General features: G+C 59.7%; 2 protein-coding genes across 3 annotated transcripts; one reads left to right on the top strand and one right to left on the bottom strand.

The window, feature by feature from the left end:
* Positions 1-1,297: 1,297 nt before the first annotated feature.
* GTPBP3 (GTP binding protein 3, mitochondrial) lies at positions 1,298-9,159 on the bottom strand. 2 transcript variants are annotated; one of them, XM_060093850.1, is made up of 11 exons: positions 9,067-9,159; positions 8,471-8,724; positions 8,275-8,361; positions 7,982-8,184; positions 7,738-7,810; positions 7,500-7,643; positions 7,126-7,291; positions 6,618-6,893; positions 6,207-6,428; positions 3,599-3,689; positions 1,298-2,683 (listed from the first exon to the last, which is right to left on the bottom strand). In XM_060093850.1, exons 1-11 carry the CDS (start codon positions 9,117-9,119, stop codon positions 2,537-2,539), a joined length of 1,716 nt encoding a protein of 571 aa, XP_059949833.1. In that variant the 5' UTR covers positions 9,120-9,159; the 3' UTR covers positions 1,298-2,536. The 2 variants fall into 2 exon arrangements, with proteins under 2 accessions (XP_059949833.1, XP_059949834.1); XM_060093851.1 differs by lacking the exons at positions 1,298-2,683; positions 3,599-3,689 and having other exon boundaries at positions 5,741-6,428.
* Positions 9,160-10,795: 1,636 nt separating this feature from the next.
* Positions 10,796-20,913, top strand: ANO8 (anoctamin 8). The gene is made up of 18 exons (XM_060093847.1): positions 10,796-11,104; positions 11,881-11,991; positions 12,118-12,250; positions 12,433-12,571; positions 12,652-12,748; positions 13,748-13,864; positions 13,944-14,071; positions 14,169-14,330; positions 14,659-14,811; positions 14,926-15,052; positions 15,178-15,233; positions 15,336-15,410; positions 16,142-16,957; positions 17,207-17,398; positions 17,500-17,631; positions 17,713-17,823; positions 18,709-19,384; positions 20,211-20,913. Exons 1-18 carry the CDS (start codon positions 10,999-11,001, stop codon positions 20,603-20,605), a joined length of 3,726 nt encoding a protein of 1,241 aa, XP_059949830.1. The 5' UTR covers positions 10,796-10,998; the 3' UTR covers positions 20,606-20,913.
* The last annotated feature ends 1,359 nt before the right edge of the window (positions 20,914-22,272 follow it).

Genomic DNA, 22,272 nt, shown 5'->3' with positions numbered 1-22,272 from the left:
TCCCCAGGGCCTTAGGGAGCAAAGGGGAGAGTGTCAGAGAGACTGCCACAGAGGCCTGGAGTGCAGGAGGCGGCCCCTCTGTACCTCAGTCTATATAATGGGCACACATCTCAGTCCCACCTGTCCCACAGAGGTTCAACAAGGCGAAATCTAAGGGGAGGTTGAAACCAGCAGGAGCCCTAGGGTTCTTGGGAACAAGAAGGGGCCCAGGGTAAGAGGCAGGCCCCGGCGAGGTTTGTCCTGCCATCTGTCTGTCTGACTGACTATTGTATTCCCATCTCTTTCCTGCCCCAGTGGCTGAGGAGGCTCTAGGCCCCGAGGACCGAGGGGTGGCCCCGACTCACCGGTCTGGAGACTAGGTGCAGCGAGACGCCCACGGCGAGGGACACAGCCAGGGTGGAGTCAGATGACGCACGCACGACAAAGTGGGCGCCCTTGGCCTGCGTCCTCTGCTCATCATCCGCCACACCCCACCCACACCCCCTAACACTCTCTCCGCACCACACAATCCCTCACCCCCTAGATGCCGGGACGACGTGACAGATGCAGTGACATCAATCACACAGACATGGTGGTGACGTCACACCGAGACAAGGCAATGACATCACAGAGATACACGGCGACATCACACACGCACTTTCTGCCCAGCCCTTGCCCAAAATCACATCCCTTCGTGCACGCGGGTCAAGGCACCCACAGCATCCCACTCATCTGGAGCATCTTAGCGCTCCAGGTCTGGGGGAGTGAGAACAGGAATTCACCTTCGTCCTCCCCTGAGAGTTTCCAGGCCCCCGAGAGAGGGAGCATCTGGTCCAGGGGACCCCTCAGAGCCCACGAGGGTGCTGCCCTCACTCTCTCTCCCCTCCATATCCAGCCCTGTCTGTGCCCATATAAATATTAGTGGCACTAAATAAATGTTATCAAATCCCTTCAAAGACTCCAGAGTCATGATTTCTGCTTTGAAAAGGCACCACCAGGCTCTGAGTGAGAAAAAAAACTAGAAATAAGATGAAAGCTGAAGAATCCCATCCCCAGCGTCCCCAGGTCAGAAGACCCTTCAACCTGGAGCAAACGTGAGTAGACACCAGCTTCCCCCAAGCTGTAGGCATCTCCATATGAAGAGAAATGGCAAAATCATAGTCAATAAGGGTTTCATGAAATGCCTACAAAACCCCACATTGTGACAACATTTTTGTCAATTTAGTGTTTTTTTAAAGTAGATTTTTTTCCTATTTTTAAAAAAAAAATAGCAGATATTTAAAAAGCAGTTTCTTAAATAAATACAAATAAAAAGCGGTTTCTGAAAAAGCAGATTATCTATTTGTAGCTTTTGTTTTTGCTAGGTTTGCAGAGATTCCCCCAGGTACAGACAACAATTACTGAGGTACCACAGCCTGTTTTGCAGGACCTCCTCCTTGCCAAAATGATTCCAGAACAATATCACAAAAGTCCCAGGCATTTGTTTTGTTTGAGGTTTTTTGGTGGGAAGATGGGATGTTAGAAAGGGCACCAGTGTCCAGTTAGGGAGCACTTCAACTCACCAATCACTAAATTAGCAGGAAGCTGGGGAAATTTTGCACATTAGAGGAACACAGGGAAATCACAACGTACCCAACAGGCTGGGGGAAAAAATGTTAAAAAGCTGTAATACCGACTGCTGGTGAAGATGTAGAGAAAAGGGCATTTTCCTGTGGGACTGGTAGAAATGCACATCTCATCCTGGCCCTTCTGGAAATTAGTTTGATGATATTTAATAAAAATGAAGACAGGAATTCCCTGGTAGTCCAGTGGGTAGGACTCTGCCCTTTCACTGACCAGGGCCCGGGTTCAATCCCTGGTCGGGCAACTAAGATCCCGCAAGCTGTGTGGCGTGGCCAAAAAAAGAAAAGTGAAGACATACAAATCCTTTGTCTCAGCAACCCCATTCCTGGGACTTTATCCCTGAGAAGTGAAAACTCCAGGAAACAAAGCAAATGGCCATTGGTGGTAAATGGCCTAAAAATTGTGGTCTAGGGCCTCCCTGGTGGCACAGTGGTTGAGAGTCCGCCTGCTGATGCAGGGGACACGGGTTCGTACCCTGGTCCGGGAAGAACCCACATGCCGCGGAGTGGCTGGGCCCGTGAGCCATGGCCACTGAGCCTGCGTGTCCGGAGCCTGTGCTCCGCAACGGGAGAGGCCACAACAGTGAGAGGCCCGCATACCACACACACACAAAAAATTGTGGTCTAGAATCTCAGCTTGTCTGTCTCTCCACTTTGATTTGATTCCCTCCCAGCCCATCCCCTGGGACCTTGGACAGGGAGGGGATGAATCACGAGGAGCCGAGGCTGGCAACGCCACGCTTAGGGCAGGCTAGTCAGGAGGGACAAAGGAGCGATATTTCCTGGATACAGGAACCCGGACGAGAGACGGGCCGCTGCAGGAAACACTCGGCTGGGGCCCCGCCAAGCAAGGGCAGGAGGGTCAGCCAGGCCTGGCCGCCCAGACGGGCCAGTCTGGAGGCCCCAAGGAAGCAGGGACGTCCCTGACCCTGAGCCTACTGCCTGAGCAGCCTGGAGTCCTGGGGAGGATGCTGACAGCAGCCAGTCCCAAGCAACCGTCGGACACCTGAGTTTGGCTTCCAGACTCTGACATTCCTGCATTCAAATCTTGGCTCAGTCAATCTCAGCCTCCATTTACTCACCTAGAAATAAGTGTAATAATAATCATCCTAGGGACTTCCCTGGCCATCCAGTGGTTAAGATTACGTGCTTCCACTGCAGCGGGAAAGGGTTCGATCTCTCATCGGGGAACTAAGATCCCGCAAGCAGTGCAGTGCGGCCAAAATAATAATCATCATCATCCTTAACTCTCTGGACCCATGGGCACAGGTCTCTGATTCTTGGTTGGTCTCTCCCATTCAGAGCATCCCAATATCATCCTTCTCATCAGCCCCCACACCCGATCTATTCATCATGGGATCTGACCATGTGCCTCTCCCGCTCACATATCCTCCATGGCTCCTCATTACCCTGGGAACAAAGCCCAGTTCCTCAGCTCTCCTGTGCCCTCCCTCCTCACACACAATGCCGCCTTTGCCTCCAGCTGTCCTGGACCTTTGACTCTTTGACTACTCAGTGACTTTTGTGTTGTGCCCTCAGACTAGAATGCCTTTTTCTTGCCTGCAAATTCTTCTTCCCCCAAGGCCCAGCCCTAGAGATTTCTCCTCCAGGCAGCCCCCCTAGATGCCCCAGGTATAGTTCTTGCTCCCTCTGGGTACCTCTTGGGCCCCATCCTTCCCTCTTCCCAGCCCTGATCCTGTAGCTCTGACTTCTCCAGGCTGGTGTCCTCCCCATCTCCACCCACCCCGGGGAGCTAGGTAGGGGTTGAGTACCAGTCAGGGAGTAACTGGGAGACCCTGTGGTCCAGCCGCTGGGTGAGGTTCTGACTCTTTGGGGATTTCCTGTGACCTCTATAAATAACCCCCCCTGGCTGCTTCCCACAAACTGCCTCTCCCTTCTTGGAAAAAGGGACCATAGCCAAGGACCTCAGTCCAGCTGTGTGCCAGGGCCCAGGCATCCTTCCCCAAAAGCATCTCCCCAACCCAGACCCCACTCACCCCTCCTGGGAGCCCTCCAGGCCTTGCCCACACAGAGGACATCTGGGCACCCATGTCTTCTAGACCCACATTGTTGCTTCTTCTTGTCTTTCTGCAAAATGGACATAATAGTAAGATCCATGCACTAAACTCATGGAGTGACCCTTTCCCTCCAGAAGCCTTTTATGGTGGGGGTTGGGGGGGCAGCAGCTGTCGAACAAGCAAACAAATCAACAGACTGTGACATATTGCAATGAAGTCATGAAGAAACGGGGTCGGAGGTCCCTTTAGTTGGGTGGTGGGCCCTGGACACCTCCCAGACTCTGCTCATGTGTCCCCTGAAACCGGAGTTTGTATCTTCAACTACTAGAGGTGATTTTTTTCTGATTCTGGAAAAGATCCTGACCCTATTTGAGACTCCATGTCCACCTCTGGCAAAAGGGGAGTTAACCATTCATATGCCACCAGGTGGGTGTGGAAGTCTGGATTTCTGGGACCTTAGGGGCCCAGAGCTTCACTGGACTGCCAGGCACCTTCTTTGTTAGAGCAAAGCGCCCTCTGCTGGTTCCTCACCGCCACATCAGGTCACCCATTAAGTCTTGGAATCAAAGGCTTCGCTATCAGGATCTTCCTCTCCTCCTGGACCTCTTCTCCCTCCTCTCTAGCCCTCATCACTCTACTTCCAGCCACACTAGCCACCTTGCTGTCCCTCGAACACACCGTGATGCTCCCACCTCAGGGCCTTTGCACGTGCCGTGCCCTCCGCCTGGGATGCTCTCGCTAGCCTCTCCCATCTGGTTTCCTTCTTCTCACCTTTCAGATGTCAGTGCAGATGCCACCTCTGCAGGGCAGCCTGCCTTTATGTCCACCCCTGACCAGGTCAGGTCTCCTCATTGCAAGTTTGCCCAGCAGCCATCAGACCTCACCAAAAGGAACTGTGTCTCTTCTTTAACAAGGGCAGGAGTTATGTCTGTTTATTCCCCTCAATGATCCCAGCCCTCTACACACGGCCTGTTGCCCAGAAGGCCTGCAGTGAACTCAAATTGAACTTGAACAGACCTATGTGCAAATCCCAAGCTGGGGACCTCCAGCAACTAACTACTTCTCTGAACCTCAGCTTCCTCACCTATAAAACTGTAACAAAATATCCACTGCATTGTGCTGTTATGAAGATCCCATCAAATGATGTGTACAATTCTAACACATAGTAGGTGCTTGGTAAATATTCACTGAATGAGTGAATGAATCACTGAATGAATGACTAAGCATGAAAAGGAAGTAGGGATTTTGCAAGTCACTTTGAAGATAAAAGAAGCAAAGTTTCAGGACTTCCCTGGCAGTCCAGTGGTTAAGACTCCGTGCTTCCAGTGCAGGGGGCGCAGGTTCAATCCCTGGTCGGGGAACTAAGACCCCACATGCCATGTGGCACAGCCAAAAAGAAAATAAATAAATACATAAATAAATAAATAAATAAAAATTAAGGGCTTCCCTGGTGGCGTAGTGGTTAAGAATCCGCCTGTCAATGCAGGGGACACGGGTTCAAGCCCTACTCTGGGAAGATCCCACATGCCATGGAGCAACTAAGCCCATGCGCCACAACTACTGAGTCTGTGCTCTAGAGCCTGCGCGCCACAACTACTGAAGCCCGCGCGCCTCGAGCCTGTGCTCCGCAACAAGAGAAGCCACCACAGGGCTTCCCTGGTGGCGCAGTGGTTGAGAGTCCGCCTGCCGATGAAGGGGACACGGGTTCGTGCCCCGGTCTGGGAAGATCCCACATGTCGCGGAGTGGCTAGGCCTGTGAGCCATGGCCGCTGAACCTGCGTGTCCGGAGCCTGTGCTCCTCAACGGGAGAGGCCGCAACAGTGAGAGGCCTGCGTACCGCAAAAAAAAAAAAAAAAAAAAAAGAGAAGCCACCACAGTGAGAAGCCGTGCACCACAACGAAGAGTAGCCCCTGCTTGCCACAACTAGAGAAAGACTGCATGCAGCAACGAAGACCCAATGTAGCCAAAAATATAAATAAATAAACTTATAAAAGAATTAAATAAAATAAAATTTAAAAATTAAAATTAAAAAAAAAGAAGCAAAGTTTCAAGATTAATACTACAAAAAGGAATGACAGCTTGCAGAGCAATAAACACCAATTTGTGTACAAAATACAAGATACAACATACTTTATAGGTGCAGTCACAAGTATGCAAACATGCAGAGAAAGTTCTGGAAGTATACACGTTAAGCCGTGACCCCAGGGAGGGGGGTGTTTAAACGTTTCCGGATCACCTGAGTTTTTTACATTCCTTTGGTATTTGCAAAATAAATTAAAAACTATGAAACAAAGACCCCTGAGACCCTCTGACCTCCATCCCAACCCTCCACTCCTAGTCCCCCAGCATCAGGTGCCAAAAGAGACCTCCATTCAGCCCCACTCCTGGGCCTGAACCCCCAGAAAGTCCCTGCTAGGGAATCTGGACAGCTGTAGCTTGGTCACAACCAGCAATAGAGGCTTCACCGTTTGGGGTCAAGTTCTTCCCCTAGGGGCTGAGACTCCCACTTGGACTAAGCTGTTCCCAGATGCCTCAAGGCTTCTGGGTGTCCGCCCAGCCTGGGTCTGAGCTTTGGCCGCCCCCTCACTTGCCCACGCAGAAGTCTCGGAAGATGATATCCAGGATCTCCTCAGTGCCCCCTCCACCGGTGATGCGGGTCAGGTGCCCTCGGGCGACCCGCAGTGCTTCGGCCGCCAGGGCTAAGTCTTTCGCCTGCTTGTAGTGGCCAAGGGCATCCAGGCAGCCCTGGAGGTGATGCTGGTGCCTTGCCCGTGTCAGAAGTGGTGGGCCTGTGGATGGCTCCCCACACCTGGAAGGGACAAAGGATGGGGTCTCTCTCAACATTCAAAGGGGGGGATAATCATACCCATTTTTTAGATACAAAAACTGAGTTTTTGGGGTAGGTTGGAGAAGTCAGGGTAGGTTCGTGCCCAAAGCCAGTGGCTCAGCCCCTGAACTTGGACAGAAGGAGGTTGCCCAATAGGCAAGGGGGGCTCACAATGCAGCCAGCTCCTTCCTCAGCGCTTCCAGGAGGCCATCCAGCCCCTCGCCAGTCAGGCAGGACAGCAACAGGTGAGGGGGCAGGTCAGGACTGGGATCTGGGCCTCCTGGCAGCAGGTCTGACTTATTCAGCACCAGCAGGAGGCGCTGGCTGCACCCATTTGGGCTCCCGGCTCCTGCAGGGATGACAACGGTGTCCAGGAAGTTGCAGCTGGACGGAGAGGCCAGGTCAGAAGCATCCAGCACGGCCAGGATGAGGTCAGCCTGCTCCAGCCTGGGGAAGCGGGAAAACGGAGCGTGGACCTCAGAGTTGAGCAATTAGGAGCACTGGGCAGGGGCAGGGGCAGAAGCCGAACTTAAAAAGCTGCCCTCCCCAAATAGCTGGGTCCCCGCTTAATGGGGCTTAGTAGCCTTTCCTCATTAAGGAAGAATGAAAAATAAATGCAACCGGTTGAAACAGCAGCGGAAGGGCCCCGTTTCCCCCTCCCACCGCCCTGCCTGCCCACCTTTTTTGGGCGCGCCGCACGCCCTCCTGCTCCACAGGCCCCACGCCCTCCCACAACCCCGCCGTGTCGCTCAGCAGCGCCGGGAACCCGGCCAGGTCCACGGGGGTCTCCAGCACATCTCGGGTGGTCCCCGGCTCCGGGGACACGATGGACACAGGTTTCCGGCCTGGGGGTGGGGTCAGAGGAAGGAGGCGGAGTGGAGATGAGGGAGCCCCTCCCCCGAGGCTCCACCCCCACCCTACCCCCACCCCGGGGCTGGACCTTTTCTTCGACCTCCCTGGCCCCTTCCCCATCCCTGAAAGCTCGGTAGCCACCCACCCCCACCCCGCCCGCTCCTAGCCCCCTGCCCTGGGCCCCGCCCCCTGACCACGCACTGAGCAGGTTCACTAGGCTGCTCTTGCCGGCGTTGGGAGGTCCCGCAACCACTACATGAACCCCTGAGCGGAGCCTCTGTCCGCGCCTGGCATCTCGAAGATGTGCACCCAGTGCCACCTCCAGCTCCCGCACTTCACTGTCAGCTGTGGATGGAGGAAAGGAGAGGGAGTACGGAGGCCTCTGGGGGCTGAGATGCCAGATGTCCCCACCTCCCACCCCCCAAACAGGCAGACCCACCTCGATCCAGGACGCCCTCCTCCAGGTTGTCATCCTCACCAAAATCGATATAGGCCTCCACGTGGGCCAGAGCCTGAGGGAGGGAGGGGTGGATAGTGTGATCACACAGAAACCTACCCCTCAATGTGCCCAGGTCCAGCCCGACATAAAGGGTCAGATTGGAGGCTCATAGACAGGAAGCGCTAATATAGGAGATGGTTAGGTAGGGTCTCTGAGGCAAGGTATGAGCGAATGGTGTACTTGCCTTAGTGAGGGTCTCGGCCCAGCCGCGGCAGAGATGGCTCAGCTCCCCATCTAGCTGCCTCAGGGCCTGTCGCCGCTGTGCCTCGGTTTCTGCATGGATCAGATCCGCCAGCCCCTCCACCTCGGTCAGGCTCAGCTTCCCGTGGGCGAACGCCCTCCTGGTGAACTCGCCTGCCTCCGCAGGCCGCAGCCCTGGCACACTGCCTACGGGAAGGTCCAGGGTCCTGAGCCCCCCTGGTCCCTACCTAGGCCCACCGACATAGCCATACCTCAAACCCAAGGCTGCAGACTCACCCAGGGCCTGCAGGACACCACTCACCACAGCCTGGCCTCCATGCACGTGGAACTCCGCGCAATCCTCACCCGTGAAACTCTGGGGACCTAGTATGTTGAGGAGATAGGTGTCAGGAGGATACAGCTTGGGCAACGCCTGGAAGGAGGAAGCTGGGTCATCGGAGCTACATGCGGTTCTGGATCTGGAGCCCCTCACCCGGGAACCAAAGCACCAGCGCGCGGTCCAAAGGCTCCCCAGAGCGGGGGTCGCTAAGCAGGCGCAGGCAGGCTTTGCGGGACGGGGGTAAGTCCCGGGGGGCTGTGAGGCTCCGGAGGGCCTGGCCGCTGGCGGGGCCGCTGGTTCGGATCACCGCGATGCCGCAGCGGCCTTGGCCGGAGCTCAGCGCGAAGATAGTGGCTCCGGAACCGGGAGCCGGGGCGCCACTGCCCTGGCGCGTGCACGGTCTGGGACTGGAGAGGAGGAGAATCAGTCAGTGCATCTGAGAAGTTCTGCCGTCAGAGTGGCAGGTGGATAGTGGGCTCGATGGTCGGGAGCTGACCCAAGTGGAAGTTCTGCGGCTGGGGGATGGACAGACTGGAAGGTCTGAGGCCGGAAGATGACTGGATTGAGATCTCTGAGAGCAGAAGTTGACACAGATGTGGGCTCTGCGGCAGGGGGATGGACAGATTGGGGCTTGGAAGAAGGGGAAAGGTGGTTCTGCCGCAGGGAACTGTGCCCCCAAATCCCAGGGAGAAGGTTTGGGGCCCAAGTAGCGCCCTACGCTGTCACACCCCTTCCCCAGGTCGCCCCACCTGCGAGGCCCACGTGCCGCCCGGGCTACCAGGGTCCACAGCTCCCGCCACATGGATTCTCAACCAGCGACACGCCTGCTCGCCCAGCCCGGGGAGTCTGCAAGTCCAGGCAGGAAGCCCCGCCCACTCCGCGGCGTGACTGGTAAAGCGCTCAACGATTCTCGATTACCATTGGGCCCCTTAGAAGACGTACCGCCCACCCACTGAAGATCTTCGCTTCTACTGGCTGATGCCAAGGAAAGAGGCAAGGGGCTCGCACGCAGGGGTGCAGCGAAAGTGTGTTCCACCGGCAACATTAGACAGAATTTTTAGGATCCTAGAGCGGCCGGGATCCTAGACACCGGAAGTGAGAGGTGGAAGTAAGGATAGGGCTTGGCATAGAGCAGTGGGAATTATAGAGAGGCGAGTGTTTGAGTCGAAGCAAGAGCATCTCAGTGGCGGGAGTGATGAGTTCCGGGGAACCTACGCATTGGCCCTGGGAAAATCTTGTCAAAATTTCTGGGAAGACTTCTACTTGTTTTCTCGTAACTCTACAGTTTCTCGCCCCTCCCCATCTTTCCCTCCCGCCGTACCGTCGGCCTCGGATACCCTTCTTCATTTGACAAACTCTGCCTCAGTGCCTAGCTCCAAGGTCCCCCTCCGCCAGGAAACCTCCCAAGGACCCCCAGCACAGTCTTCTTTCCCTTCTGGGCTACTCTGGCCCAGGTCTGTTCCTGCAGAGTTGAGTGTCCGGTCTGTCTCTGGCTCCCCGAAAGCCAGAAAGGGGAGTCTCAAAGATTACTTTCAGGTTAACCCAGGACAGCGCCGGCTCGCGAAATAAAGCGCAGATGGTGGAATTCCAGGCACCAGATGGGCGGGGTCTCCGGGGGTGTTTTCTCGCGGCTAATTTTCTGGTTCTTGGACGGAGAGAGCGGGCAGCCCGCCTGTACTTCGGGTAGACGGAAACAGGACACAGTTCTCATGACCTCACACCTCGCCCTGCTCAATTTTTTCATTTGTAAAAGACGGGCGAATGATGACATTAGCAGTCTCCGAGTTGTTCCATCTGTCAAAAGTATACATCAAACGCCTACCGTGTGACCACTAAGAATCAGTCTGGGTCCCTGCCCTCGCTGGCTTGTCAGTCTAACGGAGGAGGCTACACAGGATGGTCAGGGGGTCCGGGTGACAGGAAAAATACAGGGCACCCAGTTAAATGTAGATTTCAGATAAACAAGGAGTAACGTTTTAGTATAACTATGTCCCATACAATATTTGGGATATACTAAAATTTTATTCATTTATCTGAAATTCACATTTAACTAGGAGGACTGTATTTTTATTTGCTAAACTTGATAACTCTATTGGGTCCTCCCCGAGGACGTTACATCCTGGAGGGTGCAGGGCTTAACTGGACAAAGAGGGGGTGAAGAGTGACCTAGGTAGCTAAACAGCATGTGCTAAGGCCATAAGGCACGATATATTTATTCTCAACCTGATATATTTATTCTCATCCTTTCTGTGGTGGTTGAAGTTATTGCTACCAGGAATCTCCCACACCCATCTCAGATTCCAAACCGATGGCGAAACTAAGGCTCCGAAGCGGAGAATCCAGGCCCGGGGCGGGAGGGGACCGGGAAGAGAACGCACGTTCGGTGCGGGCGGGGACGAGCACCAGAGAGCGAAGTGGGCGGGCGAGAACGAAACCCAGAAAACAACACGGGCGGAGTCGAGAACCAGAGAAAGACGCGCCCAGGGCCGGGAAGGAGAATCGAGGTTCGGCGCGGGCGGGGACGAGAAGCAGCGCTCGGGCACGCGGGGACGGCGGCCGGCGCGGGCGGGCGCGGCCTTTGTCTCCTCCTCTGGCGCGCTCCGTGGCTGCACCCGCCCCATGAGCCCGCGGTCCCCCAGCGCCTGAGCCGCCCGCAGCCCCTGACCTGACCTGCCCTCGCAATGGCCGAAGCTGCCTCCGGCGCCGGGGGCACGTCCCTGGAGGGTGAGCGTGGCAAGAGGCCCCCGCCGGACGGCGAGCCTGCAGCCCCGGCGTCCGGAGTTCTGGGTATGTGTGCAGTGCCTGGATCTGACAGGGTGGCAGGTGCCTGGGGTGTTCGCGGCGGCTGTACGGGGAGGGGATTGGAGTCAGCGGTCCCGGTCTGGAGTCCAGTCGAGGGGCCCGCTCCTCCGGCACTGCGGCTGCGGCCGGGCGGGCGCGGCTGGGACGGTGCAGCGGGTGGGGGCTCCCAGCGCAGAGACAACGACACGCCCCTCCTAGAACCCCAGCCCGGGGCTGAGCGCAGTCACCCCTTGGGCTACCGGATCGCTGCCGAGCAGTGATGCGCTTGAGAGAGCCTCTCCACAGAGGCTACAGAATCGTACAGTCCTGGGTTCGAATCCCTGCTCGACTGTGTGACCTTGGGCGCGTGACTTAAATGCTCTGGGCCTCAGTTTCCTCGCCTGTGAAATGGGGGTAAGAACCGCGCCCAGCTATGAGGACGCACTGACATAATGTGGTGAGGCGCTCAGATCTGCTAGTGAGCGCCCCATCGATTGTGGTTTTGGAGGCGGAGCTGGGCCTCGAGAATGAGAGAATGAGTAAGATTTGTAACGGAGGACCTGGGGGAAGGGCATTCCTGGAGAAGGGCCTGGCTGGTGCAAGGACGTGGAGGGAAGGAAACAACCCAAGGCCAGAGCTCGCAGCGCCTTGAATGCTAAGCTGAGAGCCGAGGAGCCCTGGCAAGTGTGTGGTCGGGGGCAAGGGCTGGAGGGACCAAGACTGGAGGCCAGGGTTCTGATCCAGGAATGGCCTGACCCCAGCCTGCCCTGCCTGCTCCCCAGATAAGCTTTTTGGGAAGCGGCTCCTGCAGGTGGGTCGGTACCTGGTGTCCCACAAGGCATGGATGAAGACGGTGCCCACAGAGAACTGCGACGTGTTAATGACCTTCCCAGGTACCTGTGTCCATTCCCCCAGGGTCCAGAGTGAGCTCCCTTGAGCTGGGCTCCCCTGAGTAGGAGTCTGCAGGAGGCCTTGGACCACCCGTGGCAAGAGCTATCGGTCCCTGTGCCCCTTGGCAGACACGACCGATGACCACACGCTGCTATGGCTGCTGAACCACATCCGCGTGGGCATCCCCGAGCTCATCGTGCAAGTCCGCCACCATCGCCACACGCGTGCCTACGCCTTCTTTGTCACCGCCACGTATGAGAGGCGAGTCCCTGTCCCTGGCCTCTTGCTGACCCTGCTACTCAGCTCCCCGCCCTTCCAAGCACCAACTGCGAGGTCCAGCCACCCTGCATTTGTCCCTGACGGCCACCAGGTACACCATCCCTAGTTCCAGGATGGTGAGCCAGGGTCTCCCCGTGATCCCACCTCCCCTGCCCTTCCCGCAGCCTACTCAGAGGGGCCGACGAGCTGGGTCTGCGCAAAGCAGTGAAGACTGAGTTTGGCGGGGGCACCCGCGGCTTCTCCTGCGAGGAGGACTTCATCTACGAGAATGTGGAGAGTGAGCTGCGCTTCTTCACCTCCCAGGTGCGGCTGGCTCTGGCCCCCAGCGCACATTCCTAGCCCGTGGGCGGCTGCTCCCTGTGCTCACGCCCTGTCCCCTGCAGGAGCGCCAGAGCATCATCCGCTTCTGGCTGCAGAACCTCCGTGCCAAGCAGGGAGAGGCACTGCACAATGTGCGCTTTCTGGAGGACCAGCCAATCAGTGAGTGAGGCGGTCCCAACCTTCCAATCATATGTGGGGAGTTGGCTGGGGCTCTTAGAGGACAGCTATCAAAGTAGGAGCGTTAGGAAAGGGAGGCCTAGATGCAACCAATCAGGGGCTACTGAAGAGTTGGGCGGGGCCTGGAAATCAATCAATGAGCTGAAGGGGTGTGGCCTCAGCAGAGGGGTGGGGCTTGTCCCCTCGGAGGCAAGTCCGGGAGAAATCCTTCTCTGGGTCTGGGATAAGGTAGGGGCAGGACCATGGACAGCACTCCACGTACCGTGTGGTGCAGCCCTGGGCCTCAGTTTCCCCTCCAGGAAACCAGCCGCTGCAAGCTCACCTTCTAATGCCAGCTTTGCACCATTCCTCAGACATTTGGAGCAATGAGCTGAGGCCAAATAGCTCTATTTTAAAAAGTGGTTCAGGGCTTCCCTGGTGGCGCAGTGGTTGAGAGTCCGCCTGCCGATGCAGGGAACACAGGTTCGTGCCCCGGTCCGGGAAGATCCCACATGCCGCGGAGCGGCTGGGCCCATGAGCCATGGCCGCTGAGCCTGCGCGTCGGGAGCCTGTGCCCCGCAACGGGAGAGGCCACAACAGTGAAAGGCCCGCGTACCGGAAAAAAAAAAAAAAAAAAGTGGTTCAGAGAAATTCCCTCGTGGTCCAGTGGTTAGGACTCCACACTTCCACTGCAGGGAGCCCGGGTTCGATCCCTGGTCGGGGAACTAAGATCCCGCAAGCTGTGCGGTGTGGACAAAAAAAAAAAAAAAGTGATTCCCCACAGGGATCCCACCCTCTCAGGTTTCCTGCACCCTTCCCCACCTGCCCCTGCACCTCCCTTTTGAGGGAGAACCGGATATTCCTTCCACCAAGAACTCCTCTCCTGGGAAGAGCCTCTGCAAGTTTAAGAGCAAAGAGCAGGCAAAAAGCTATGACTTGGGTTTCAGCCGAGGGGGGCTGGCCAGGCCCAGCACAGGCAGAAGGGTTCTTGTCCCCCAACAGTCCCTGAACTGGCGGCCCGCGGGATCATCCAGCAGGTGTTCCCAGTCCACGAGCAGCGCATCCTGAACCGCCTCATGAAGTCATGGGTGCAGGCTGTGTGTGAAAACCAGCCTCTAGGTGTGGTCCCGGCCGGGGGGTGGGGGTGGGGGTCCCAGGAGGCAGTCAGGGCTGACTGGGACACCCCTGTCCCTGGCAGATGAGATCTGCGACTACTTTGGCGTGAAGATTGCCATGTACTTCGCCTGGCTGGGTTTCTACACATCGGCAATGGTGTACCCGGCAGTCTTCGGCTCTGTCCTGTACACATTCACAGAGGCTGATCAGGTGCCGGGTGTGGACTGCACAGGGGCTGGGACACCCAAGACACCTTCCTCCCTGGACTGGGCCAGCCAACATTTCAGCCCTCCTCTGCCACCCCCAGACAAGCCGGGATGTATCCTGCGTGGTCTTTGCCCTCTTCAACGTGGTCTGGTCAACGCTCTTCTTGGAGGAGTGGAAACGGAGGGGAGCAGAGCTGGCCTACAAGTGGGGGACGCTGGACTCACCCGGGGAAGCTGTGGAGGAGCCACGGCCCCAGTTCAGGGTCAGTCAGGAGGGATCTGAGTCCAGGGACCTCGAGAATGGGATAAAAAAAAAAAGAGAAAACACTGGGCGAGGAGCATTGCAAGAACACAGGGAAGGGTGAAGTAGGGCTGCAGCATCCGAGATGGTATGCCAAGTAGGGGACTCTCCATGCCTGAAGGGAGAGGGGTGGGAAATTGGCTTTGAGGGGCTGGAAAGGGTGCATTAGGCGGGGGCACCGCAGTAGCAAAGCATGACAAAGAGACACAGAGGTCGAAGGGTCGGGAAGGGTGCAGGGCAGAGGCAGCCCCTCTGATCTCATGTTGGGCCGGGCCCCCACCCTCTACCAGGGCGTGCGGCGCATCAGCCCCGTGACTCGGGCCGAGGAGTTCTACTACCCGCCCTGGAAGCGGCTGCTTTTCCAGCTGCTTGTGAGTCTCCCCTTGTGCCTCACCTGCCTGGCCTGTGTGTTCCTGCTCATGCTCGGCTGCTTCCAGCTGCAGGTGACCTCCAGCCCCTAGCCCTGGCCTTGGCCCAGACCTGGCGGCCACCTGTCCAGGTGTGCTGTGAGCTGAGCCCAGCTGCCGGGGTGACCTGTGAACGCCCTGCCCCTGCAGGAGCTGGTGCTGAGTGTGAAGGGGCTGCCCCGTCTCGCCCGCTTCCTGCCCAAAGTCATGCTGGCCCTGCTGGTCAGTGCAAGCGCCGAGGGCTACAAGAAGCTGGCCGTCTGGCTCAACGACATGGGTATGCCCTGCGAGGGGAGGTCCCACTGCCCACCCCCCAGGAGGAAGGGCCCCACTGCCCTGCGGGGTGTGCCTGCCGCCCATGACGGTCTGGGCCACCCCCTCACTCGCCTCCTTGGCCCCCAGAGAACTACCGGCTGGAGAGCGCCTACGAGAAGCACCTCATCATCAAGGTTGTCCTGGTGAGTGGTGGCCAGCAGGCAGTTAGAGGTTCTGCAGGGGACACACGGGAGCTCCTGGGACAGAGGTGGCAGGGTGACCGCCCACCTGCCTGCTTCCCACAGTTCCAATTCGTCAACTCATACCTGAGCCTCTTCTACATTGGCTTCTACCTCAAGGACATGGAGCGCCTGAAAGAGGTAAGACCCCGGCCTGAAGCAGTGGCCCCCATGGCAGCCACTGGGGGGGCCATACCTGGCCCAACGGGTCCATGGGCTCTCCAGCCCCTCCCCCCCTCCTCCATCCTTCTCTCCTCTCTGTCCGTCTGTGTGTCCTCTCTCTACCTGTCGCCCCGCCATCTGTCTGTCCACCTGTCCGTCGGTCCCTCCACAGCTCCTGATCGTCCTGTCCCTGTCCCAGAGCCTCGAGCGGCAGCTTTGGGCGGTGCTGGTCCCGCTCGCGGCCCTGCGGTTCCGCCTGCTCCTCCTCTCCCTCCGGGGCCTCCTGCTCGTGGCCTGGGCCAAAGTACTGGCAGGTGGCGAGCCCTCGGGGCCTCGCCGGGGTGGGCAGTGTGGCTGTGCTGGGGGCCTCACACCAAGCCAAGGGTGCATGCTCTGAGGGGATGGGCTTCCGCTGACGGGGTTCAGGTGGCAGGAGCCCTCAGAGGCCCTGGGCACCAGCTGAGCGAGCTCCTGGGCGGTGCTGCAAGCAGGGAAGCCATTGCCTGCCCAGGAGATTGGCTAGGAGCGCTGTGACCTGCCCAGCTGCGGTTTGGGGTTGCCTCCGTGTCCAGGGACATCCAAATTGGGTTCAGAGTGTGTCTGGAAGCGTGTTTCGGGAGGGCGGGTGCCCAGTCCCCACAGCCTGTCCCGGTGCCCAGAGCCCCGCCCACCCCCCACGTGGCCTCTCTCCACCCCCTTCCTGCCCCCAGATGCTGGCCACTCTGCTGATCACCCGCCAGTTCCTCCAGAATGTTCGAGAGGTCTTGCAGCCGCACCTGTACCGGCGGCTGGGCCGTGGCGAGCTTGGCCTGCGGGCTGCCTGGGAGCTGGCCCGTGCCCTGCTTGGCCTACTGAGCCTCCGGCGCCCTGCACGCCACCTCGAACCCCAGGCTGAAGAGGGTGTCGATGGCAGCAGTGGTGGGGGGGGCCGCAGGTGTCTCAGTGGGGCCTGCGGGGCACCTGAGGAGGAGGAGGAGGCCACAATAGAGCGTCGGCCAGCAGGGGAAGGTGGGGAGGTGGGGGACGGGCCTCCGGGGGGCAGGGAGGAGGAGGAGGACGAGGAGGAGGAGGAGGACGAAGAGGAGGAGGAGGAGGAGGAGGAGGAAGGCGAGGAGGGTGGCCTCCTAGACTGCGGGCTTCGGCTGAAGAAGGTCAGCTTTGCTGAGCGGGGGGCTGGGCGGCGGCGGCTGGGCCCAAGCCCGGAGGCCCTCCTGGAGGAGGGGAGCCCCACCATGGTGGAGAAGGGGCTGGAAGCTGGTGTGTTCACGCTGGCTGAGGAGGACGATGAGGCCGAGGGGGCTCCCAGCAGCCCTGAACGGGAGCCCCCGGCTGTCCTGCTCCGCCGGGCCAGAGGTGAGGGCCGCGACCAGGGCCCCGATGGGGGCCCAGACCCAGAGCCGGGCTTGGGTGACTCAGCCCGGAAGCAGCAGCGGCAGAACCGGTCATCTTGGATCGACCCACCCGAGGAGGAACACTCGGCCCAGCTCACCCAGGCCGAGCTCGAGAGCTGTATGAAGAAATATGAGGTGAGGAGGACGCCTGAGGGCAGGGGCCGGGCCCTCCGAGGGGCGCAGCACACAGTGAGGTGGAGGTTCTGGGGGTGATGGGAAGGAATAACGGGACCCTTCATGTGGTCAGGAACTTGCCCGATGGGGAGTTCTGGGTCCATGCAGAATAATCTGGGGAGTGGGCTTGAGGAGAGGAAGGTGGTCTGAGGGAGGAGGTGTCCTGGGCTGAAGGAGAGCCCTAGGCCCCACCCAGGTGCCCACCCACAGGACACGTTCCAGGACTACCAGGAGATGTTCGTGCAGTTTGGCTACGTCGTGCTCTTCTCATCTGCCTTCCCCCTGGCTGCCCTCTGCGCCCTCATCAACAACCTCATCGAGATCCGCAGTGACGCCCTCAAGCTGTGCACGGGGCTGCAGCGGCCCTTTGGGCAGCGGGTGGAGAGCATTGGCCAGTGGCAGGTGGGGGGAGGGCTGAGGGCCCCGAGCCGGGGTGCACCAAGGAGGAGCGGGTGCTGGGGAGGGTGGCCGGGCCCCCCCTGAGCCCGCCTGTCCCCCTGCAGAAGGTGATGGAGGTCATGGGCGTCCTGGCAATCGTAGTCAACTGCTATCTAATTGGCCAGTGTGGGCAGCTGCAGCGCCTCTTCCCCTGGCTCAGCCCCGAGGCGGCCATCGTGTCCGTGGTGGTGCTTGAGGTGGGGCTGGCGGCCGGGTTGGGGGAGCCAGGCGGCGGGTGGGTGTCCTCGTGCCTGCAGCCTCCTCCTCTGTCACCTCAGCACTTCGCTCTGCTTCTCAAGTACCTCATCCACGTGGCCATCCCCGACATCCCAGGCTGGGTGGCTGAGGAGATGGCCAAGCTGGAGTACCAGCGCCGGGAGGCCTTTAAGGTATGTGGGCTGGGGTCAGTGCGCTTTACGTCTCTGCTCCTTGGGGCTTCTCCACCTAGCCTGGCTGGCCGTCCAGTCCTTAGCAGGAGGGTGGGTGTTCAGAGCCTGGTGTAATAATTAGCATTCCAAAGGGGCCCGGTCCCCTCTGGGATCCTGGTGGCATCCAGCACCAGGTTGGCACTCACGAACTGTCATCCACCAGCTTGCCCAGCGTTGCCCTGTTTGGGGCCAGAGACACAGCTGATGCTTCCTAAAAGCCCAAGCCTCTGCCGCATTCCTCAGAGAGCTGCAGAGAAGGCCAGGGAGCTCACTGGCGCCAACCAATGGAGCTCTCCACCATGATGGAAACATTCTATATCCGTGCTGCCCGTGTAGCCCCTCACTACAGATGACCAATGAGCACTTGAAACGGGGCTGGTGCCACTGAGAAACAGACTTTTTTTCAGTTATTTAAATTGACAAAGCCGTGTGTGGCTACCGGCCACTGGATGGGGCAGTCACAGCTCTGTCTCTCACCAGTTCTCCAGAAAGCAGGGAACCACTGAGGCCCAATATTTCTTTACACTCTCCCAATTCCTAAGATGGTGTCTGGCAGGGGATCAGGGACAGAGGTGGTGGCCAGCAAATGTTCGTTCTCTTCTCAGGCCTCAGAAAGCACCGGCATGGGTCCAGGGATGCAGTTGGTGCCCCATAAGTGTTTAGATCTCTCCCCACTTCTGCAGAGAGCCCCAGGGTGGGTCCAGGGATGCAGCTGGTACCCAAGAAGCATTCGGATCTCTCCCCACTTCCGCAGGAGAGCGCCGGCATGGGCCCGGGCCTGGGTTGGTACCTGCTCGCCCGCCTGCTTTTCCCAATGTCCCCATAATGGCTCTGTTCTGCCCGCAGAGACATGAGCGCCAGGCCCAGCACCGCTACCAGCAGCAGCAGCGGCGGAGGCGGGAGGAGGAGGAGCGCCAGCGCCACGCGGAACATCATGCCCGCAGGGAGCGCGACGCCAGTGGCCGGGAGGAAGCTCGGCCTGAGGGCTCCGGGTTGGACCCTGCTGCCCCAGAGAAGGCCTCGGCCAAGGCCAAGGGCAGTGGGGCGGCAGGAGGCCATGGGCCGGAGCGGCCCAAGCGCCCGGGGTCCCTGCTGGCACCTAACAACGTCATGAAGCTGAAGCAGATCATCCCACTGCAGGGCAAGTTCCTGTCGTCCGGGGCTGCATCCTCGCTGGCCGGCGCGGGGGCCAACCTCACTGCCCGGCCGCCCCCTGCCCCGTCTCCCACAGGCAGTGACACCCGCCTGCCAGCCTTCCTCAGCTTCAAATTCCTCAAGTCGCCCGAGACCCGGCGGGACCCAGAGCGTAGCCACTCGCCGCCCAAGGCCTTCCACGCCAGCAAGCTCTTCCCCTTCGGCGGGGCCCGGGCTGAGGCCGGGTCCAACGGGGCGGGCGGGCAGGCCCGGCAGGACGGGACCCCCAGCGGTGGCAGTGGTGGTAGCCGAGCCCAGCGGAGTTGGCCGGCAGACGAGGCCGCAGCTGAGGAGCCGGACACACCCCGGCCCGAAGAGGAAGGCTCAGGTCACAAGCTTTAACTCGGGGGTGGGGACTCCGGGCCGGGCTTTGGGGATAGGGGTGGGGTGTCCAGGCCTGGGGAGAGGGGCTGAAGGGGACAGAGGAGGCCCAGTCTCCCGGTACCAGTTGGGGACCTGGGTATGTGGTATATGGAGCCTCTTGGTCAAAGCCTACCCAATCTTTCCGGGACCCCGGAGAGCCTGGAGCCCTGTGCCTGACCCTCCTCACCCCTGGGGAGGGATGCCAAAGCCCCTCGTCCCAGTGCCCCTCGCACGGCCTGCCATGCTCCAGTGCCAGGAGAGATGAGGGAGGCCCCTTCAGCACCTGGCCCAGCCTCTCCTGAGACCCTACACCCAGCTCACTCTGGGGGCACTGGACCCCCAGGCCTCTATGCAAGTCCCCACCCTGCAGCTCAGCTGTTCGAGGTGGCCTTCCTGGAAGGTGGAGCTCAGGCTGCCCACCCAGGGAGTTCAGGGCTGCAGCCACACGTGTGCTGAGCAGAGCCACAGCCCTCACTGCCGCCCTCGCCACCCCGTCCCAGCCCGGAGTCCAGCAGCCCATCCCAGGGAGCCCAAGAGGTGGCAGCTGTAGCACCAGGGATATAGGTCAGAAGTCAGAGGGACTTCCTCAGACCGTGCCCTCTCCGTGAGGGGGAGGGGCCCAATGCCCAGAGGCGGGGGATGCACACGAAGAAGCCCACCCCTTGTCACTGATCAGAAGCAATAAGGCCCTCCATGTGCCTGAAAACCCGGAGGGAGCGCGGGTAGGGTCCCCAGCGGGGTCCAGCGGCGGGGCCGGCATCTCCCCGGAACGGCCCCTCTCGCCTCCGCAGGGACAGCGCCGGCCCCTGTGGGCGCCCCGGCCCTCCGCACCCGCCACAGCCGGAGCCCTGCGCCGCCGCCGCCGCCGCCAACACCGCTACCCCGGTCCCCGACGCCACCCGCCGGCTGCTGGCAGTGGGACGGGCCGTGGGGTTGCGGGGGCGAGGGCGCCACCCCCCGCCAGGCCCCTGCCGCCGCCGCCGAGTGTCCGCCCTGCGCCCTCGCCGGGCCCCTGCCCGCCCTGGCAGCTGGCGTCCTGCCGGTGGACGCCAGCTTCTACAGCCTCCCGCCGCCGCCGCTGCCTCCCACCTCCGAGCCCCCGGAGCCCCCGGCACCGTCGCCCAGCCCCAGCTCCAGTCCCAGTCCCAGTCCCCAGGCCGTGTGCTGGCCCAGCGGCTGGCATTAGCTCCGCCCGCCCTGCCTTCCTGTTTTCATATGCAATATCAATCACGGACGGGTCGGCAGCCGCCACCCAGAAAACGCTGCTGTCGGTGTATCCCAGTATTGGCTACCCCCTCCTGGGTCAGGGCCGGGGGCCTGGGGCCCCTCTATCTGCCGTTTTCCTTTCGACCAGGATGGGGGGAAAGGAAAGGAAACCCCCCCAAAACAACAGAAAACACACACAGAATAGGCGATTATTTATTTGTTTTTAATTTATTTTGTCATATTTTTGTAAAACGGCAGAAATGCAATAAAAAGTATATTTCAACAGTGCCCAAGGGCAGAGCTGTGGAAAAGGGACGTAAGGCGCCCAATGACGAGGCTGGGGCCAGCTCTTTGGGGGCCTGGCAGGCCTAGGGTGGGTTCCCCCGCTATGACCCTTGGGGAACTCCTCCAAAGAACTGGGTCTCCAGGCCATGGCTGGAAAACTCCAAAAATCCAGGCCCAGGGGCCCCTGGGAGGAGCTGCAGAGCCTCAGGCCCCATCTTCGGCCTCCTAGACTAAGGAAGAAATCTCAAAGTGCTGATAGGACTCAGCAGTTTGGGCCCTGGGCCTGGGTCCTGAGTCGGCCTCAGTCGTGCAGGGGCACCCTTCCTGGCACACCCGCCTCCCAAGCTGCCATCTGAGGAGTCAAGGGCTGCGGGGAGAACTTTGTGGAAGTTGGAAAGCACCTGGTGCCCGAGTCTCGATGTTAAGGGGATGGCATGTTGGGGTGTGGCTTCTAGGAAGGGCCGGGATGCCCCATTGCGGGACGGCTGTCAGACCCTATTCGCTGGGACTCTTCACTGTGATCAAGGGTGGACGTGGCCTCTCCCACCCTCAGGTGTGTCCACATACAAAGGCTCAGGGCCCGACGGGCCCCACCCCAGGCAGGGCTGGGGGAGCCAGTATGAGGAAGGGGCACTTGGGGGGGGCCATGAGAGAGAAGCCGGGGTTCACTGGAGGCAGGAGAGCAGCCTGTGCAAAGGCACAGAGGTGTGGGAAGGCAGGGTTTGGTGTTTGGGGGAACAGTGAGTAAGAGTAAAGGCAAGAGGGGTGGGTGGAGGCCGGCTGAGGGGCCTATGCTGGGGAGACCACAGGGAGTCCATGGGACCCCTGCCCACACTGTGGACAGCACTGGCAGGAGACAGAACCCAGCCCCTCAAAGGGGAACCTGGGGCTGAAGCCTGCGCCTGCCCTGCCCCACGGCCTTTGAAGCTGAAGTCCGGCCATCTACTCTGCCACCAACAAATGGTGACACCACGCGCCTGCCCAGGGTCAGGCCAACCCCTGGGACTGGGGATTCCAAGCTGGTCTGAGAACCCCCAGGGACTTAGCCCTCCCCGGCACGACCACAGTCAAGCTTGCATTTCCTAAGCACCTGCCTTGTGACTGCAGGAACTGAACACCGCTGCACATGCGCCCAGAGCTGGGCCCCGCAGCTGGGCAGCTAATCCAGGAGCCTTCCACCCAGCAGGTACGGGGCAGCTCAGGCCGGAGCAGTCTGCCTCAGGCTGGGCCCTCCACGGTGACAACCTGGTGCAGGCGCCCCCTGCAGCCTCTGTGTCCCTCACGCCGCAGCCCAACCCTTCACCGCCCCCAATACCCCAGCCATTAGCTCCAGCACTCTGGCTCCCACTCAGGGCTGGCGGG

Source organism: Mesoplodon densirostris, chromosome 3, assembly GCF_025265405.1.
Source record: "Mesoplodon densirostris isolate mMesDen1 chromosome 3, mMesDen1 primary haplotype, whole genome shotgun sequence".
Lineage (NCBI taxonomy): Eukaryota > Metazoa > Chordata > Mammalia > Artiodactyla > Ziphiidae > Mesoplodon > Mesoplodon densirostris.
Note: the sequence above shows the minus strand (reverse complement) of the source record. Positions and strands in the feature narration are given on the sequence as shown.

Bases quoted from the DNA above. Each gene is read 5' to 3' on its own strand.
- GTPBP3 (XM_060093850.1), bottom strand. From the start codon at position 9,119: ATGTGGCGGGAGCTGTGGACCCTGGTAGCCCGGGCGGCACGTGGGCCT. The intron at 7,811-7,981 runs GCAAGTACACCA...TCCCTCCCTCAG, and splicing joins GGGCCGAGACCCTCACTAAG to GCTCTGGCCCACGTGGAGGC. The intron at 6,894-7,125 runs GTGGGCAGGCAG...CCGCTTCCCCAG, and splicing joins GTGCGGCGCGCCCAAAAAAG to GCTGGAGCAGGCTGACCTCA.
- ANO8 (XM_060093847.1), top strand. From the start codon at position 10,999: ATGGCCGAAGCTGCCTCCGGCGCCGGGGGCACGTCCCTGGAGGGTGAG. The intron at 11,105-11,880 runs GTATGTGTGCAG...CCTGCTCCCCAG, and splicing joins CCCGGCGTCCGGAGTTCTGG to ATAAGCTTTTTGGGAAGCGG. The intron at 14,331-14,658 runs GTCAGTCAGGAG...ACCCTCTACCAG, and splicing joins AGCCACGGCCCCAGTTCAGG to GGCGTGCGGCGCATCAGCCC.